The sequence below is a fragment of the Chlamydotis macqueenii genome, chromosome 22 (assembly GCF_036417535.1).
Source record: "Chlamydotis macqueenii isolate bChlMac1 chromosome 22, bChlMac1.mat, whole genome shotgun sequence".
In the NCBI taxonomy this organism is placed as follows: Eukaryota; Metazoa; Chordata; class Aves; order Otidiformes; family Otididae; genus Chlamydotis; species Chlamydotis macqueenii.
In genome coordinates, this window is record NC_141577.1 from 2,072,108 (window position 1) to 2,088,502 (window position 16,395).

The 16,395-nt window shown below is 49.3% G+C and overlaps 1 protein-coding gene across 1 annotated transcript in view; it reads right to left on the reverse strand.

Moving 5' to 3' along the window:
- CSMD2 (CUB and Sushi multiple domains 2) overlaps positions 1-16,395 on the reverse strand; it is a 288,643-nt gene that overhangs the window by 61,089 nt on the left and 211,159 nt on the right. Inside the window, exons 30-37 of the mRNA XM_086764833.1 lie at positions 12,863-13,057; positions 11,773-11,889; positions 9,941-10,054; positions 9,702-9,797; positions 7,392-7,595; positions 6,712-6,836; positions 2,157-2,253; positions 1,060-1,164 (exon numbers count right to left, since the gene is read on the reverse strand). Of these exons, the coding sequence (XP_086620959.1) occupies positions 1,060-1,164; positions 2,157-2,253; positions 6,712-6,836; positions 7,392-7,595; positions 9,702-9,797; positions 9,941-10,054; positions 11,773-11,889; positions 12,863-13,057 (1,053 nt within the window). The remainder of the gene's footprint in view (positions 1-1,059; positions 1,165-2,156; positions 2,254-6,711; positions 6,837-7,391; positions 7,596-9,701; positions 9,798-9,940; positions 10,055-11,772; positions 11,890-12,862; positions 13,058-16,395) is intronic.

Here is a 16,395-nt window from a genome sequence, read left to right on the forward strand (position 1 = left end):
CGCGGGAACAGGGCCAGGCTGTCACCACGCGTTAGCCAGTCCCCCCGCGAGCGGCACAACGACCAGGCTGGCTCCCGGCCCCGCCGCACTCGTGTGTTTACTGCACCGCAAACACGCAAGCCCGCCTGCTCTCCTGACCGCTAGTTAAACATCCCACGGAGCCGAGAGCTGCCATGCTGCACCCGCTTGCTTGCATGCTGTCTGTGCCGCTGCCACACCGGGCATGAGTAACGCGAGCCCTCGGTGAGACAACAGCCACCATCGCAGTGACCCACTGCAGCCTGGCTGTGGCACACCCTTCCTGCTCCAGCAGCAGGAATCAAACCACAGACTGTTTGCGGTTTTGTGCCCCGTGGCATAAGAAAAACATTGATAAAGTGGACCAAGTTCAGCAGAGGAGCACCAGGAAGGCCAGGGCCTGCAGCACTCATCCTGTGACGAATGGCTGCCCAGAGTGTTTGTGCAGTCTCTGTTCCTGGAGTTTTTCAAGCACAGACTGCATAAAGATGTGTAAAGTGAGTCATCTGGTTTTATCTCGTACCTGACCCTGCTTTCAGCAGGTTTGATGAGATGACCTCCCTTCCAGTCAGAACTACCCTATGAAGATCTGCCTAGCCCCGCAAGCTGTTTCCAGCAGTGACCAACACTGAATGCCTAGGAAAGACTGCAAAGAGCAGGCAGCTCCTCCCAGCCTCAGGGAAACATAATTTTAGGCACTTCCCAAAGTAAGATTACAGCACGGTGTTGAACAGGCCCGTTCTCCATGAATTTTTAATACTTCGGCCTCCACAACTCCTCCTGTGCTACAACACAGAAACCAAACAGGTGCTACAAAGCGGACCAGCAGCAAGGTGAGGGTCACCCCGAGACCCCACATCTCCTCCACTGATCTGCTCACTCCATCTCTGCACCTGGAGAGCAGGGCACCACACGCACACGGGCCTTAAAGCTCGCTGCCCGTTCCCCACCGAGAAGCTTCCGCTTCTGCGAGGCAACGGCTCCGTGACCGTTTCCCCATCACTCAGAGGAACTGCGAGATCAAGGCCGAATTGCTCTTACTTTTGTATTCCAGGTGAAAGCCGGCAGCAGAGACGCTGATATCCGAATAGAAATGCAGATAGAGATGGTTTGAAGTGCTGTTCAGCAACGCAGGCACTGTCGTTCCTAGGAAAACAAGAGGTGCACAAAGATACTGAAGAGGATTCTTTTTTCCTCCTCCGTGTCCTCGGAGACTAGCTGCGGAAGAGGCTGAGAACAGAAAGTCCTTTAACTTAACAAGCTCTGTTGGTTTTGATCAGGTTCTAATGAGGCCAATTGAGAAATACCCAGAGCCTCTCCCCCGCAGTGGCCTTTTCAAAGCCTACCGGCGAATTTTCATCGTGTGAAGTTTTACCACTTACAGACCAGATAGACTGAACGTATCGAGAAGGGAATCGGTGACGAGAAACAGCGAGGGTGGAATGCAGGTCCCTGCAAGGTCCGGATTCCTTCTCCTGCCCCATTCCCTGGAAGCCGCTGCAGCAGCAGGTCAAAGCAGTCCTACCCCAAACGCAGCGCTGGGAGCAGATCTGCTGGTCTTTACGCATGACCGCTCTCCTTACCAACCTCAAAGCACTTTGAGCACGTTCGTTCACTAAATGAGTGAGAATGGGAGCCATCGCTTTGCAAGTGGCTCCGCTGTTTAAAAGCCTGACAACGCTCTGGGGCTGCTTGCTACTCCCCTAAAGCCACAGTCCCCGCCGCCCAGCGAAGACAGGCTGTTGTGCAGCCCGTCACCCCTTCTGGTGCGATCAGCCAGGTGAGGTTAACCCACCCGGTGCAGCGGTCCGAGCCAACCCCACGCAGCCCAGCAGCGCCGCGGGAAGCCCCGCTTCCAGGCTGTGGAAACGCCGGTGGGTTTCTGCAAAAAACCCAAACCTAACTCCCTGGTTTTGTGTTTAAGGCTCTCTATCAATATTTTCTGCAGGATGACAGTAGCCAAATTCCCAATTCGACAAAGCACATGATTCCCTTTAAGCAGATGCTTAAATCTATGTCGAGTTTCTGAAGCACTTCAGCATGTGCTCTATTTTCTGTACACGCTGAAGTCCAGCTGACGTGATCAGGAATTACGCCCGCCCTGACGGGCTTTGCTGAACATGATGCTGCACACGTACCAGAGAAACTTCCCAGCATGGTGGCCGTGTTGTCTCCTCCATCGAACACTTCCAGGGAATCCCAGTTCTGCTCAGTAACAAAGCTGATCACCTGAATCTGAAGAGAAAAAAGTAACAGTAAAGCTCCTGCAATCGTACTAATAAACCAAAATAATATCAGCGAAAGGGTCGCTAATAAAGTCAGCAACACACCCCGGGGTTTTAAGTCAGCACTGCTATTTCTCTGTGCTAAAGCACCGGCACATCGTGGAGCCCCGCTGCCTCTGACCGCCACCGTTTGGGTCCTACAGCTATTTTCCAGCAAACTCCACGCTCCAGCTTTCCGTACCAGGGGTGCTGTTTGCTGCTGCTACAAAGGGAGAGCTCCTGCAATTTCACAGCTGATTTAGAGCGGCTGACAATCTGAGCCTTTTTTCCTGTTTGGAGAAGTCCCTGAAGACTTTTGCAACGCTTTCATATGGAAGTAACCACTAGCAACCCAAGAGCTAAAATAAAAACACAGAAGTCCGCATTAAATCACGAGCCTTTTTTTAATTCCAATGAAGTTTCTTGCAACTGCCTTGTTTCTCAGCTTTTAGCCAAATCACTCAAGTTGCTTTTTCAACTTTCCCACCCTTCTTCTGCCACGCTCCGTAAGGTTTGGAGCTTCGGGAAGTCACTCGACTCCATTAGTTACAACTTCAACGCAATCCTCAAACGAGGAACACCACGGGATGGGATAAATCTGCATTTACACTGAAAAGCAGCTCTTACACTCGACCAAAGGTCTACACGTAATTGCACAGATTTGTTTTCCTTGATTACCACTAAAATGGATTCTGTCTTTATTCTTAAACTCCAGGAGTTCAAAGTATTCAGTGTCCTATTAAGAAAAATACACGCTGTACATCAGGTTTGGGGAACAGCCTGAGAGAGTCAGACAGCAAACCCGAGAGAAAGCCAGCAGCACTCGGAAAAAAACAGCTTTGATTTATCAGCTCTGGATGAATTTTTCAAACACTGGGTGCCTCCAATTAAACGCCTAGGCCAACAACCTGAATAAAAAGGACCCTTAAAAACAAATCAGGAGAATAAATGACTGGTATAACTTGCTCCCAAAAGGCCTGATCCCTCGGCAGGCGGCAGAAGCCGCAGTTGCTCGGCACCGCTGCTGCCGGGTTTGGGGAGAACACCGCAACTTCGGAAATTCAGGCACAGATTTCCCTTTCATCCAGCCTTCCCGCATCTGCTTATTGCGGAGCCTCAACTCTCTGAGGTCTCTTTGGACGAAGATTTCCTGCTACGCCTAACGCTTCCGAGCTGCATCACCTTGTTAATTCCACAGAACCGCTCCCCTCAGCACGGCGCTGGGCAGGACGTGGCGCTGGGCTGGACACTGCGAGGGAGGGGGTTCAGCGCACTGCAAATCCTGACCGCGCGCACTCAGCCCTCCCTCGGGAAATTCCGTGAATCCCCTCCCTTTTTTCCTGCAGCGTTCTTGATCTGTATTTATTCATCCACTCCAAATACCTGGCTCGCCTTTGCCCTGCTTAAACATTAACACACACACACGCAATATTTTTAAAAAATAGTACAAAAAAAATAAAATCAAACTCCATTATTTCTGCCATTATTTTTTAACCTTTTTCCTCCTTGAATTAGTCTGAATAATAAAGCAGGCTACAAAGTTCCTGCAAAGTTTTTTCTTTTCAAAAATAAGCGGAGTTCATCCAGCAGAAATTGCAGAGACCCCCGCAGAGCCACTACCGACCACACTGCCCAAGTCAGCGCCTTTCAGCCCGCCCAATTACACCCCCACGCTGATTTATGTTATGGAAAAAGAACACGGATTAGGAACGTGCATTTTGTTTGCTCTTACATTTTCTAAATTATTTATTCTCCTCCCCCTCCCAACTTCACGGAATAAACATTTTTAAGGTCCTAATTCTAGTCTGACATGTGCATTCACAAGGGATCTGCATCTATTTGCTGCCACGTATATAAATTAGTTCACTCAGGAAGGTTTGCTACAGGAATGAATAATTCATGGCAGAAGTGCTAGCTCATACACTGATTACATAAAAAACCTGCCAGTGACTCACCGCTGCTAAGAAAGCTTTAATTTCACCTCCTCCTCTGATTTACAGTTGTTTAACCTTTAATTGTTGTACAAAATGAGGGTAAACTGATGCTTAAATTAGTATCTAATAATGGAGAACATCTCGCACAGAAAAGCTGTGTCCAGGGAAGCGGAGCTGATCCAAACGGGATGGGTTACGCAGCTGCTGCGCGGCAGGTCCAGCTCCGCGGCCATCACCCTGCCTCTGGGCTGACCCCAACCGACAGCTCCGCACAGGGCTTTGCTGCGGCTTCTCTGACCTCCTGGGGGCCAACACCTTTCACCACCCCTTCTTTTTCCACAACAGACTGGAAGTCCCAGTGCCACAAGCTGATGCGATCTGGTTTGACGTTGAGGGAAGACACCATCCCACTGCCGGCCCGCATCGACAGGCAGAGCTGCCGGCGCGGCGAGGCCCCTCGGCACAGCTGGAAGCAGAGACCCCAGCACCGGCGCGGGTCCAGACGGACTCTCACCAAGCACCAGATGAAGTGGTCACACTGAAGGACAACGGTCCTGCCCCTTCTCCAAAACCTTCCCACTCTACGCCTAGGAACTGAACTCTGCGCTTCGGCAGCGTTAGCGCTCAGCCACGGGATATGCTTTTGTGTCTGTCTGCATTTTGTGTTAGACCCCAAAATATTTATTTATCTATTTGGACATTAGGAAAAAATTTTTTACAATGCGAGTTGTAGAACACTGGTCCAGGTTGCTCATAGGTGGTGGAAGCCCCATCCCTGGAAACATTCAGGGCCAGGTTGGACGGGGCTCTGAGCAACCTGATCTGGTTGGAGGTGTCCCTACTCCTTGCAGGGGGGTTGGACTGGATGGGCTTTGAAGGTCCCTTCCAACTCTAACCATTCTATGACTATGATTTCCCTTGCGAGAGATCACATGCAGCAAGAAGCGGGGGAAAAAAGGAGGAAAAAAAAGAAAAAAAAAAAAAAAAAAAAAGAAAAAACCCATGCCTTTGGCATTACGTTTGCCAGTGCTACGTAAGAGCTGCCTTTGCACAACCAAAGAGTTGTGAGCATGAATCAGAACACGCTTTTAACAGCCGGCTGCAACGCACGCTTCCCTCTCAGCTCAGCAAATGTGCAGAAACAGCTCCGCGGGCTGAGGAGTGGCAGTGAGGGTTCGCGCTCCGAACACGGCCGTGCAGAGCACAGGCATCTGTTTGCCTCGCTTTAAAAATTCAGTGAATTATCACCTCCCAATCCCAGGAGTCCTGACCAACTTGGAAACTGCCTCGACCGCTCCGATGTTGGGCTGAGCGAAACGGACCTTCCCACCATTTGCGGGTTTCAAGAACGGCTAAAATTTCAGATGAACCGGGAGGAATTGATGGCGGGCTCTGAGGCTTTCGAAAACACTGTTTTAAACGGCTTCAGAAACAAAGAGGAGAACAGAAAGTGCAGCACTGGACACATGAAAGCCAGGCAGAGGGCTCAAAAACCGCTCCAGGCTTGTGCTGCTCTGCTGGGAAGCCCCCCGGTGCTGCTCCCGCCCGCTCTGCCATCCCAGACCCAGGCTCACATTTCAGATTGAGTTACGATGGTGACACCAGGTAAGAACCCCCTCCGGGAGAGCAGCACCGTAATCCAGCAAGGCAGAGCTGATGTTTCAATGAAACCGCCGAGAGAAACACAACTGCTGTGTGCCAGCAGCTGGAGTGCTGCAGAGGGGGAGGGACCCACCCACGAGTCTATTAACCAAACACATGATGGAGAAATAAAAGCACTTAATGAACAAAACCCTCGCAGACAAAGTGGTGTAAAGAAGAAAAACCCTCTCATAATGAGGTCTGTGGAATGAATGAACCTGCTAAAGAATCCATCTGTGCGCCAACCCATGTCAGAGAAACGTACGGCGAGACGCCTTCTGCGAGGACAAGGCGCACACGCGCTGAATGGGAGCTTTATCTAAGGTCTGGTCTCTGATGTTGGGCTTAATTCTAACCATCCTCCAGCTTGCAGGACTACTTCTGCAGAGGAACGATAAGGACCACAAAAAGAGCTGCCGAGAAAGCTCATTTACCTGGAGACAACGAACAGCACAGCCGTAATTGTATAATCACACTGCCGCAACTCTGTCAGCAAAACAAATCCACAACGGCACTCCGGGCAAGGAACTCTTTCTTGGTGCAGCTTACGTTGCTTTCAACGTAGCATAACTAAGCAGTATAAAGATATACGCCCAAAATACCACAATTATTTTGTTACACCAGAACAGCCTCACGGCTCCAGCTGATCCCCCACGAAGAGTGCCTCCAGGAGGCAGAAGTCCATTGAAATATTACCCGCTTTGGGCCATCACAGCATAAACAAATGTCTGATTCCAGAGAATTACACACCCAACCGATCTCTTTCCTAAGAGGAGCAGCAACCTCACAGCACGTGGCCTCTGACTGAACCAGACACCGTGCTCAGGCTGCAGCGACAGCCGCTAGCACCGTACCTGTATCCCCGCTCCTTCGGGGACCGTGATCTTCCACACGCAGTTGAGGCTGTTCAGGTACGGCTCAGGGAAGCCAGGGGACAGGATGGTCCCTTTGCGCTCCGTCAAATTTCCACCGCATGGCACTGAAACAAGCACAGTGATGCTTGAGCACGAAGGACATGGCTTTATGCTAAAACATCCTCTTTAAAACATCTGTCCATGGACAAAAAAGCAAACAGAACTGGCTCATAATTTAAAGATAAATTTTGTATGAATAATCCTCCTTTCAGTAACTCTCTCGTACAACTTGTAACACAAGCAGTGCACAGCCCCCAGGTGTGGTGAACACTGGGCACATCAGCCCATGAGACCGGTTCTTCACGAACAGCTCTCCTCCAGAGATGGCGAAAGCAGCTGTCAGACAGATCTGATTTATTCTAGACACTGTCCCAGATCCCACAACTGGATCAAGAGGTCCCCTCCCTGACATTTGGGGTTCACTGTGCTTGTTCACACGCAGACCTGGCTTTTGCACGAAAGAGGTATGAAATGGTTTACTTTGTTTCATTGGTGTTTTAGGTTTTTTTGTTGTTGATTGTTGGGTTTTTTTAAATCATCCTGAAGAATGGAATTTATTTTTCTAGCACAAGCTGCTGAACTGACTTGTCTTTCCTTCCTCCAAACCCAAGGATACCTACCCACGCAGGTGGGCACCGAAACGTTCCACTGAGCCAGGGCCCCGGGCATGGTGAGGCACTCGATGCTGCGGGAGCCCTGGAGCGCGTAACCAGCGCTGCACTCGAACCGCACCACCGCCCCCACCGCGAAATCGCTGCCCAGCCGCCGGCCGTAGCGAGGCTCCGGCACCGAGCTGCACTGGGTGGCACTGGTCCGAGGAACCGCTTGCATCGCAGGCAGGAGAAACCAGCAGGTGAGCGCGCAATTGCAAAACAAAAAGAAAACAAAGAAAAAAACCAGTTAGAGTAAATATTAAGTGCCATGTTAAAGATCTGTTAAAAACAACACAGGAATTTGATTATACGTAAACCCCAAAGAGTGGCTGAATGCAACCACGACCACTGAGAAGAAAAAGAAATCACATTTCACTCAAACTTCCGTCAATTCAAGGGATACTTGAAATAAAAGCACCCAGGACACCACAGAACCACACATGCTTTCCGAGATGAGATTGTTTGCCTTCAGAAAACTCATCATCACATCAGAAAGCTCATTTCCAAACTGGAAAATCAAGGAATTCAGCAATGACTTTCTGAAAAATTGGTTTCCCATATAACGCTAGAGCCTCAGTAGAAAATCCTTTAGGTTTCTCAGCTCGCCTGGCCTCATTACTGCAAAGGACAGCAATTTTAATCTTCTTCATGATGGGAAGAGAAAGAAAGAGAAGGGGAATTTAAATTGTGATGCTGCATGGCCAATGACTGAAATTGCCTGTATTCCTGTTTGATACTGGGAACAACAGCCAGAGAACGAAACAGAGAGTCTGACAGATAAGTGAGGGGAAATACGAGAAACGTCTACGGCTGAGGAAGAAATCAATTTGTTTTCCTCTGAGTTGTTTTACAATTTATTAGTGCTTAATGCCTGAGTTGCTGGGAGGGGAAAAACGTGGAGATGATGAGCATATCAGTTATATCGTTTGATTTTAATCTGATTCAGAGAGATGAACGTCACGCCCACTCTGGCATCCTGCAAGATGATCAGCAAGAAGCCGACGTGTCTCAGGGGTCTGGGGAGGGGAATGCAGAGGCGTGAAGGAGCCAGTTATGACGGGGCACTACTTTGGGCAAATCCAAGAGAGTCAAAACACCCATGGATCCGCACCGCTGCTCACACAACCCCAGCTCAGCCATTTGTGACAGATGAGCGTGCGCTCGGCCTCTCCCCAAACCACGGAAAGAATCACGCCCGTGTGCCTAACCCTGCCGCGCTGCTGCCCAGCTCGGGCTGCTTTCCACTCGCCGCTGCGGGCTCCTGCACCTCAGGGGAGTTTGCCACACGCATGCGTCACTGGATGGGGAAGGCTACGGGAGGGAAAACTCCTCGTTTGTGTAAAAATGAGAGCAAATGCCATCAGAGCCTGGCCAGGCAGATCACAACCAGGAACGGCTCTCTCCACGCAATAATCACTGAAGAGCGTGCAGCTCCTAATTAGCGTGCAGGAGGGAGGAGGCAGTATTTACTGATTTCATCAAACCCTTTGCTTTGCTGAAATCTTTGAAGATGACTATCAGAACGCTCGTTGTTTTACAATAATTAGGCAGAAATTCAAGAGGACGGATCTCTGGATACCCTAACATCCAAACCATGCTTCGCTCCACCCCCGGAGAAGGCCCAGCTTGTCCCTGCTGTCTTGTCCCCGCTCTACAGCACCGTGCATGTAGAAGCTTGGCTGACCCACGGATAGCTACACAAAGCGCGTGGGCGAGGAAGCCCTTCTGTTCTCCCGCTACTCTGTGCATCACTTTCTATTTACTACTTGAAAAGCTCTAAGTGGGACTCACCAGCGCAATGCAAGCTGTTACTGAAAGGAGCAAGGGGCAAAAGTTTGACAGCAGGAGACCTAAGCCTGTGACACGCGGAGAGGAGGGATTTTCCAGAGCTGCTAGACAAGCGTTCAGCTGCTTACACCGAGAAATGTGCTAAAACGCCAGTGGGGAAAAATGCCCGGGGATAAATCCCAGGAACTCACTGTGTACGCAGAGCGTGACTCAAGGATACTGCTGATACTGATCCTGGGATGCACAAGGGCTGGGGCTGAGTGAACACAGAAGGTCGGACTGAAAAGTACCCAGAGGAGCCAGACAGCCCGGCAAGTTCACTCTTACCAAATTAAACTTTATCTCCTGTGATGTTTCGTCTTCAGATAGAAAGTGTGCAAGGACCCACAGACACCAACAGCCGTTCAGGACACTTCAAAACACTACTGTATTTTTGACCATTATCTTGGGACCAAGGTGAGGACATCTCCAGAACACAACTGTACTCACCTTGGTAGACAAAATGAAAGCCCTTGGCTGTAGATTGACCCTTGGAACTAAATTTGAGGAGAATCTGGTTGGTGGTAGCTAATGGCAATGATTCACCTAGATGAGGAGAAAGAGATAAACCAGGAGTGATTGGGATTACAGCATTAGCTACGCAAACGGGTTGCACAGAGCAAGGTGTCAAATGGCAGGCTGTACTTTTGGCTTGCTTTTTCCAGCAGCAACAGGGATATGCTCCCTACCTGTATGAGAGCCCGAGAGGGAGCTGAGGAGCCGGGAGTGCTGGTTGGGGCCATCGTGGACTTCGATGATGTCGTTGAGCGCGGTCTGGAAGAAGGCAAACTGCCCGAAGACCACTGCGGAGAGAGGGAGCGCTGGTCGGGGCGGGCAGCGGGCCGGGCCACACCGCTGTCCCCATGTAGCCAGGGCCTGGAGTCGAGGCATTTCAGCTTCTTTTATCTCAAGAGCTTGGCAAAGATAAAAAGGGCCTGACTGACAGCCCTGGAAGACGGGAGCCCTTTATTTATCCACAAAGTAGGCATAACAGAAGCAGCAACCAGCCACCCCCGTGCTCACTTGCCAGTACGCTTTAGCACTGATTCATAGGCCAAGAGGGATTCTTTCATGAATCATCCCATTTGCCTGCCTACATACCACAAGGTATATAATTTCACCAGCCGATAATTACTATTTATTATTTGTACCGAACCCCTGTCACGAAACGGGCTCCCATTGGGTTCGGCATCATACAAAACCTGAACAAAATAACAATCCCTGACCTTAAGAACCTAATTTCTAGACTGAAGCTCTCTGGTCAGGGAGGATGGCTGCTAGGGAGAGAGGACAGTCCTAAGCCTGTCTACAGAGACTGCTAACGAGGGAGCCGTGCGGTGCTGTGTCCTCCTGCATACATGTAAACGCACCAAGGAGCGGGCAGAGCTTCTAAAAGGGAGAAAATAATGAGGGGATCAGAGCATTTTTTTTAGCTAGAACAAAGAAACTTCACCTATTTATCTTTATTTTTCAGAATATAACAGGGTTTTTCCTCCCAAATCTGCCTTTAAGGTTTTTTCCTCCCCTTTGTCTCCTCTCCTAGCTTCGCATTTCCAAGTTGTAAGTGCCCAGTTGCAGATTCACAAGCTGAGTGGCCTCTTACTGTGAAATTCATCATCCACCAAGCTCCGACATTTGTTTCCAGCACAGCTTTGATGCAGGCAACACTGAAAAAGTCTCAATAGCATACCCTGATGCCTGCTGCACACAAAATCCGAGAAGTGAAGGAGATGGGAAATGCATAATGTTCACCACTAATGGTTTTCCTGCTTGCCTCCTGCATTTTTTTACCAAAAACCAGAATTGAGAGACCTTCACCTGCCAGAGCTGGCACTGCAAGTGCTCTTTAAGAATTTCAAATTCCCTTCAAACAAGAGAATACATTAACCAACTAACACCCAGCTAGCTGCCTCAAAGCTTTCTAGAACATTGAGCATTCTTGCATTCGAGCTCTGACCAAAATTAATCAGCTCTGGAATCGATAACGAGAATGCTGCTCTGTTTAAAGGGATCTGGCTTTCGATTGGATCTAGTTTTAAAATCCAATTTACACGTGATTTAAAAATAAAAATTAGTCATAAGTACCATGCCTGCACATCCACAAAACCACGCATTTGCCTGCCGCTCTGCGCAGACAGATCATTTAGCACCGCAGTCAGCACGGGCCTATAGTAAATACACGTTGTGCTCTCGGAGCTCCTCCGAGTCTGCTGCTAGCATGAATCACCATGAACTATTTTGTGCTGATTTTTCAGCTCTGCATGACTTGATGTAGTGCAGGAACTGGATGGGAATAATTTTTGATAGATTTCGGAATTCAGAAAATTCCCATCATCCTTACTGACTACAACAAAGCATAAACAGCATCCAACAGTGCCACTTACTATTTTCCAGCCTCCCTTATCTCCGTTTATACGTGCACTGACTCTGCTGCCTCATTCAAACAAAAAAAAAAAAAACCCCAAACAAGAGAGCTGCACAGACAGCAGAACAGATTTTCAAAAAACATCCAAAATGATACCGTAGTCCTTTGGCACAACGATGAAATACAGGCAGACTTGTCCGCTGGTGTAGTTCTGGGGATAATTCGGAGAGAGGACGACGCCATCCGAGCCCGTGTACTGACCGCCACAGGGTGCTGCAAGAGAATGGCAAGGAGAGATCAGGGAGCACACCCTTCCCGAAAACCCTGCCGTGAAACCTCCGTCTTTATCCCGCTGCTCCAAGATCCACCCACGCGCGGCAACACTGGGCTGGGTCAACTGCCACCAGCCACGATCGATTCCACACTTCAGGCATCTCAGCTCTCGCTGCAAGTTCTTATTAAGAAAAATAAGGCTTATCCTAACCTGGGTTCATGCCTGCTCACGTTTAATTATCAAGGCCACAGCAAGGCTGAGGGATGCCAGGTATGGTGTTGCAGCCCAACGCGTCATTCGCGCTGCTCCCCTCCTGACCCTGAAGCACAGGACCCGTTGGGATGACTCCCACTCTTTTTGCCCTTTCTCAGCACGGGAGCCTGGCTCCGCTGGGAACGGTGTCCTCCCACCAGCGCCTTTGCGAGTCAGGGATTTCATTCCTCCAGCCACCGCAGACTGACAGCTAGCTCTCGACTCACTTCTCAGAGTAAGGTGGTCTGACTGCAAGCCTATCATTTAAACCATTTTCTCATTAAGCCAGGAAACAAACCAAACAAAAAAAAAAACCACAACCCCTCACAGAACCTCTAATACCACCTTCTGTTTTCTAAACAAACCGGGTCCTTGCCCAGGAAAGCACACGCTTAAGCGCTTTGATTAGCAGGGACCGGGCTGAGCAAACGTTGAAGCGGCTTCCTGAATCCTGCCCTGCACAGGGACACGGGATTTGTCGTGCAGATCATCTGTTGTGTCCAGTTCTCTGTCTCTCTCAAAAGAGGGTTCGAGAAACTTCATATAAGTCAGCTCTTCCTGACCTCCAGGTGTTAAAAAAACTGGAAAGTTATGAAATGCTGAGAAAAACTTTCTGTCCCCTTGCAAGCAGCTCTGTGCAAAAGCAACACCAAGCTTTTCATTAGGACAAACCGCGACAGGCAGATCGTTCTCCGCTCACCACTTCCCCTCGGGCCTTACCTGTACAAGTAGGTCGAGGCTTGTTCCACGTGGGTTTTCCATCCCCTCCCATTACGCACGTCAGCGTGGAGACCCCTTCGATGTCATACCCGCCATCACAGTAGTAGGTAATGGTAGAGCCCAGCTTCAGATCCGTGCCCACTCGGGTACCGTTTTTAATCGAGCCAGGGTCGAAGCACGACTCCCGAGGATTTTCTGCAAGAGAGAATTGCCAAGATCTTTACTGGTCTGATACAGCTGCTCTAGAATTCTGCTCAATGGCATGCTTTTTAGCTTTTCTCCTCTGAGAATCTCACTTAAGCGTATCAAAGACTAGTACCACTTGCAGAGTTCAGATTTCAATCGCTCCCTCATGCTGGGAATTGTACGGGTCAGATTCTGCTCCAGACCCTTCTGTGACGCTCAGCTCCAGCCCAAGCACACTGGAAGAAGGCAGGCTGGAGTGCACACACGCGTTTACTGGTACCCAAAAGCCGATCACCGAGGCAAAGCTTGGACTTAGCTGTCTGTGCTCGCTCTCCCTCCTCACACAGGGGACAGGCTGCAAGGAACTTTGCAAACCAGGGCACACAAACACAGACTGAACACGCAACATATTTCAGATGTGCCACATCTGCTCACATTGCCTCCCTGGCACCTATCATCCCTGTATCCAAGAGCTGTCGGTTCCCAGCACGGAAATACACGGTGCCACGCGCTAGCTGGGTGACTCTCCAGATGTGCAGCACGGCTGCAATTATGGCAAAATGATTACAAGCAGTTAGACAAAATGAAGACATTTTTCTCTCTGTTCACTCTGCCCCGCAGAGTTAAAAACTCTATTTACATACGAAAATTCCAGCAAATACTACAGAGCTGTCAGGACTTGGAAATTTCTTTCCTTCTTCTGAGGGCTTTTTTCTTTTTTTTTTTTTTCCTTCTTTTTTTCCTGCATGAATATAATTAGAGGCTTTGATTAATCCTGCTCTTCTGTCATTTGGAAATTGCTCATTAAAGACGAGGGCTTTTCAGAGAGCAGCGGGTCTGTGAACAATTATAATGTGTTTAAGCATTAAATCATGGGCTTTTAGTATTTGGGGAAGGGGTGGAGGGAAAAAACAGAAAACAGTAAAGCCCCCAGATCTTGCTTTTGTTTCTTTGTTTGCAGTGAAAAACAGGATTAGCTCCACGGTTTCCTTTACACAACAGCTGTACCGCCAGCTAGCGATCCTGTTAAACGGGGCCAAAAGGACGTGAAGTTTTTCCTCCAGGAACAGCAGCTGTGAACTGCAGAAGAGAGGCCACTGGTTTTTCCTGGAACACCAGTTCCGTATTTCCGGAGCCACAGACTGGTCAGCCCACAGTGCTCCTCACAGACAATCACACACTGGTGTATCATCAAACTTTACATCACAAAGTCCTGGGCTCTCCTCCGCGTTAGCGGTGCCTTGCTGCACAGACCCTGGACAAGGCACTTCCCTGGGTAACCCAGCTCCCCAGCCAAATAAGATGTTCCAGTTTATCTGATCCTGGGAAGAGGCACACGTGTGCCTACAAGCACAGTTATTGCAGCACGCAAATGAAAGCTCAGATACTCAAAACGTGATGGAGAAGATTGGGGTTCTAAAACAAAAGAATTCAACAAATATTTTAATCCCAATATTTCCTGTGTGTGATCTGACAGTAGGTCCTGCTGAGACACCAAGCTAAACATGCAAAAGAGATCTTAATTATTATGAGTGAGATATCAGGACCGAGACGCTTGTTTCAGTCACAGCACTGGAAAGCCAAGCCCCTGGCTCTCCGGTCAGCTTGGATGAACACATTCCCTCCTCATTTATCCTTGGTTTTGGGAGACATCAGCCCCAGCTGCAGAAATGAGCCTTTACCATGACTGGGAGGCAATGGAATATTCCTGTACGGAGTGGTCACCGCAGCCCGCAGAGGTGGCAAATTGCTTCTGGGCATCAGCCAACCCCAGCACTGAAGATGAGCTGTGCATCCCACGGCCCACAGTCCACGGCAACACACAGGCCATTTCCAAATGGAAACACATTATTACTTTTCCAAAATATTTTTGCACTCCACAAGCCTTTATTTCTCTGAATTGCTAATATTTACTTTTAGATCCTTTCATACAAAAGCAGCACCCAACGGCTTCCCTCTGACCACTTGACGCCTCTCATTACTCTGAGCAGCCTCACTGCCTTTCATCTGCCCAGCTGACGTGGCTTCAGCCCGTCCACCGCCTCCCAGCCGCTGTCAGATGTCTCAGCCGTGTGCTTGATCTCAGCCTCTGCTCTGGCTTTGAAAAACCACGACGTTCAGCGCTCATCACTCTCTCGACTGCTGGAAAAAAAAGGGGTGGCGGCTGATGGCTGAGCAACAAGCCCCACTGCTTTTGTTGCATTTTCCTCATTCTTGACAGTTTCTGACCCCGCGAGGGTCTGTGCCTTCAGGGACACCGCTCGCCCTCCAGGATGCCGCATCCCGACACGCCAGCCCTACGCCTGCCTCCGGCCCAGCGCTCCTGTGCAGATGAACCGCCCCGAGGATCGCAGCAGCAGGCTACAAAGGGAGGCAGGAGCCCAACTTTAAGAAAGTATTTGGTTGCGTGGTGACTGCAAAAGACTCGTCGAAGGATGTGGGAAAGCCACAGCTTCCTCAGCCTTTGATTTATTAGGCTGTGAAGCAAGTACAGCACAGCTTGTCCATTTAGAATTAACATTTTATTTTCACTCAGACACTTAAGAAATCAAGGACTTCACCCTGATGTCTCAATTAACACAGATTCACGCTGCCAAATGTTTAGAAAAAAAGTCAAGACAAAAATGCCAGGAGAACTGGCTCATTAGTCCAGGGAAAGCAGGATTTTCTGTGCTTCCCCTCTCCTTTCCCAAGGAAAACTCAAAGCCTGCACGAGCTCCTAGAACAGGAGGTCAGGCTTTCATCTGCGCGTTCAGCTTCACCGAAGAGTTGCTGTCCCCAAAGTGCATCATTAACTCCACACCCAGAAACACGTGCAAGCCTTTAGTAAGAGCCGAGCAACCCCAAGAGAAATGGTTTAGAAGACAGTTTTCCAGAACAGTCACAATGTATTGAAGAGAAGACAAATTACGTCGGGATCTTACAGCCCGGGTGCAGCCTCGGCACCCCAAGCAGCTTGGCTGCTGCCCCACCAGCACGCTCCCGTTCAGCCCAGCTCGACGGACTGCCTTTTCCAGGGGACAGACCTGTTTTTTCAAATGCAAGTCGTTCCAGGGTCAAGCATCATCTCCTATTTCTGACTGTTTCAACAGCAAACGGCGCTGGATATTTTTAAACAGCTAGCTTTGCAATGGATTTTATAGAACAGTGCTTCCGTGGGGAATTTCCACCTTAAATAACCCGAAAGTAATGCTGAATATATGTTTATAAGCTCAAGATAGGCAAAATAGTTCTGGCAAATAATAACAGATTTGAAATGAGGCTTGGGGTTTGTGTTTTTTTTTTTTCCCCATTCCTTTGGAAGGGTGAAAAGTAATCAGTTTTGCTTCATTTGCTTTCAATTTCAC